This window comes from Protomyctophum bolini, assembly GCF_963924005.1.
Source record: "Protomyctophum bolini genome assembly, chromosome: 14".
Taxonomy (NCBI): domain Eukaryota; kingdom Metazoa; phylum Chordata; class Actinopteri; order Myctophiformes; family Myctophidae; genus Protomyctophum; species Protomyctophum bolini.
The window spans coordinates 10,796,460-10,799,730 of NC_137875.1; the positions used below are offsets into that span (position 1 = coordinate 10,796,460).

The 3,271-nt window shown below is 45.5% G+C and overlaps 1 protein-coding gene across 1 annotated transcript; it reads left to right on the forward strand.

Moving 5' to 3' along the window:
- Window positions 1–1,492: 1,492 nt before the first annotated feature.
- On the forward strand, window positions 1,493–2,782 carry LOC308328381 (kelch domain-containing protein 3-like; the record flags this gene model as incomplete). Its single annotated transcript, XM_080782157.1, has 2 exons — window positions 1,493–1,863; window positions 1,954–2,782. The coding sequence occupies 2 exons, from the start codon at window positions 1,493–1,495 to the stop codon at window positions 2,780–2,782; spliced, it is 1,200 nt and encodes a 399-aa protein (XP_080638283.1).
- Between the last annotated feature and the right edge of the window lie 489 nt (window positions 2,783–3,271).

Consider the following 3,271-nt stretch of genomic DNA (forward strand, 5'->3'; position numbering starts at 1 on the left):
GCAAGACTGCATCAGGTTTATGAAGGGCTTCCACCCGGCTACCATTACACTGTTGAACAAGGCATGTGACCACCGCCCGTCAACAGGCTGTCCTTGGAGCTTTTGTTCTTCCTCATGGGAAGCTACCTGTGGATTATACCGGTGGAAATGACCTTTTGTGAACTATGTGGTTGAACCTGGCAGGCACACACATTGATAGTCTGCACCTTAGCTTAATATCATGCACCTTGATGTCTATCATGTACTAGCTGCTATACTCACCCACCTTATGTCTAAGCTCATGTACATACTGTACTGGATGGATATGCTACAGTATGTGTAAATACGTAGATGCTTTTGATTTGCAGGGAAACAAGCCCAGGGCTCCCAGTAAATGATTGTTCATGCAAAAAAGCTAAACGCACTGTGCTGTTTATTATACAAACATTTAACCTAATGGGACATTATGAAAAAGCTGCCATTGACTCGAAAGCCTATAATCAATATTGCTGTTGTGACCTCAACCACTTCAAACCCCCTCATGGCTGGTCCACAACATTCAATATAAATATTGTCAATATAAAACCGGTCAAACGGTGCAAAAAGGTTGGGGGCATCTGATCTGGTATATGGGGGCAGGACCATGCGTGAAACACACTGAGGAATAGCTGTGTGCATGTCCGACGTGCCTTTAGGCCAGGCACAGGATAACATATTGAAGGAAGTCTATTGGCACACTAGCTGGATTACAGCTCCCAATACCTTATTGACCAGCTAGTCAATAAAGTATTGGGAGCTGTAATCCAGTGTGTGGATATGCAACACACATCCATTGAGGAAAATAGCCACACCGTCGGATCAGAACATTTGACCTGATGTAAAACTGTAATGAAAGCGGGGTCCTCAAGCCACTGGGTCGGACAGACAGTAGATGCACATTCCACCAGCATATCGTTGCTGATTTAGGTTTGTTTGCCGTTTATTAAATGTTTGTGGTCAAGTGCATGTGTCTGTGTGTTAAATAATTAAACCATTTAGACCTGAGGCCGATTCTAAAACCTAACCTAAGGCTTCTGAAAACCTTCAAATTCGTATTCAAAAATGAAAATAATTATTATTATTTTTGCTACATGTATAGCAACAACTAATAATGAGACACAGAGGTTGCTCCTGGATTGAAAGGTATAACGAGAGGCAGAAGTTATTCCAACGTATTGTCCCAACAGTCTGGTGAAGACTCAACCGTGGTTCCGACATGCGTGGCCAATGGTTAAGGCACATGCGTGGCCAGTAAATGGCTTCTGCGTGCGGTCAGGGATAGGTTAGGGTTTGGGGTGGGACGTAGGACCAAAGTAGTGTCGGACTGTTAGTACGTCGGACCAAAGCAACATATATCACATGTAGTGTGGATTGGTGAGATAAAGAAAAGTTACATTTCTGCATTCCTTGAGTTAAAGACCCATCCATGTGAACTCCTCCTGGTGGGCCCCGGACAATGAGCTAACCCAACCGAATGAGCTTCATTGGATTGGACCAGCTTTGCATGACGTTTGGGCCGCAGTACCAATATATATGGCAGTGCGCGGAACAGCATTCCATTCTTTCACTGAGTGATACCAAGACAACAGGCTTTCATTCAGAGGCGCTGCTGTGTGACATGTTGCGCTGGACTGTGCACCTGAAAGGAGGACCAAAGAAGAGCTATCATGCTGCTGTGGCAGTGGCGCATACGGTGTACTCCTTCGCATGGTACACCAGGGATCCCATTGATGTGCACGTCTTTAACTCTGTGTCTTTGAGCTGGCTGAAGTTGTCCCCAGTAACTACTGGCATAGAACAGAATCCCCTCGAGGTTCCCTTCAAGCGCTGGGGCCACACAGCTGTGCTGATAGAAGATATCATCTACATCTGGGGAGGGTTCGCTTACATACAGGGCTGCAACATAATTTGTGCGTTTAACGTCGACACCCACAGATGGTTCAAGCCCATGGTTTCTGGGACTGTTCCAGAGTCGAGGGACGGCCACTCAGCCTGCGTCTTGGGGATGGTCATGTATATTTTTGGAGGATACACCAGCCTGGTAGGATGCACTAATGACGTCTACAAGTTGGACACCGCCACGATGGCTTGGTCTTTCATTTGCACCAGAGGCACTCCAGCACCGCCTTCATTATGTCACTCTGCCACCATCATAGGGACAAAGATGTTTGTGTTCGGGGGCCGAGGGGACCAATTCAACTACAACAACATCAGCGTGTTTGACACAGAGACCAACTTCTGGGAGAGCACGCCTCTGGATGAAGCCGTGCTTTGTCCAGAAGGGCGCACGTCTCATTCAGCCTTTGCGTATAATGGAAAGCTGTATATATTTGGTGGCCACAACTATGTTTTGTCCCAGACCTTCAATGATCTGTGGAAATTCAATCCAGAGACCTTCAACTGGAAGAAGGTTAAGCCCAGGGGAAAGGTCCCGTGTTCATGGAAGACCAGGATGGGCTGCTGCATGGTGGGAGATCGTATCATCCTCTTTGGAGGATGCATATACACATCCGTTCCAATGGATATGGAAGATAGTGAAGTTGACCTCCAGGACAACGATGTGTCAGACCTGTACATTTTAGACATAAGCCCTAGTCTGAAGACGTTATGCAAGACAGCAGTTATACAGTACGGACTACAGCAATCAGAACTCCCACACAACATTAAGTGGGAACTGGCAGCCATGAGCAGAAAGAATGACATAGCCCACAAACGAAAAAGAAAGAGAACTTCCACGCCAAATCGTTCTCCATCCAGGAATTAATACAGAAACAAAGACGACTTCAGGAAACAAGAACTGGGAGAGGGAGAGGTAAATTACTGCAAAGGTGGAGACCTTTAGTGTTTATGATGATTTTTCATGTATGTATTTTTTGTTTTATCTTTGAGGCAATCTTAAAGTGAGCAGTAGATATGAGATCAAAATGGTCTCTTTTCATTGTATTAAAATAAATACAATTCACAAGAACTCGCACCCTTCCGGTCAGCAGTTTAAATTTATTTTTGAGGGCCAACGTCTGCCTTTCATGTGTGACGTCATGTGGCAGGACTATGGACTTTTAATCATTGCTTTAAGCAGGCCCCCACGTTTTAAGGATGCGGACGTCATGGTAGCCAAGTCTATATGCATTGACTTCACCTACTCAACTCATTGCACACGTTGTACTGCGCAATGATCCTACCCTACCTGAACTACTGCTCTGAGGTATGGGGAAACGCCTACCAATCTACCATAAATCCACTGATTATACTA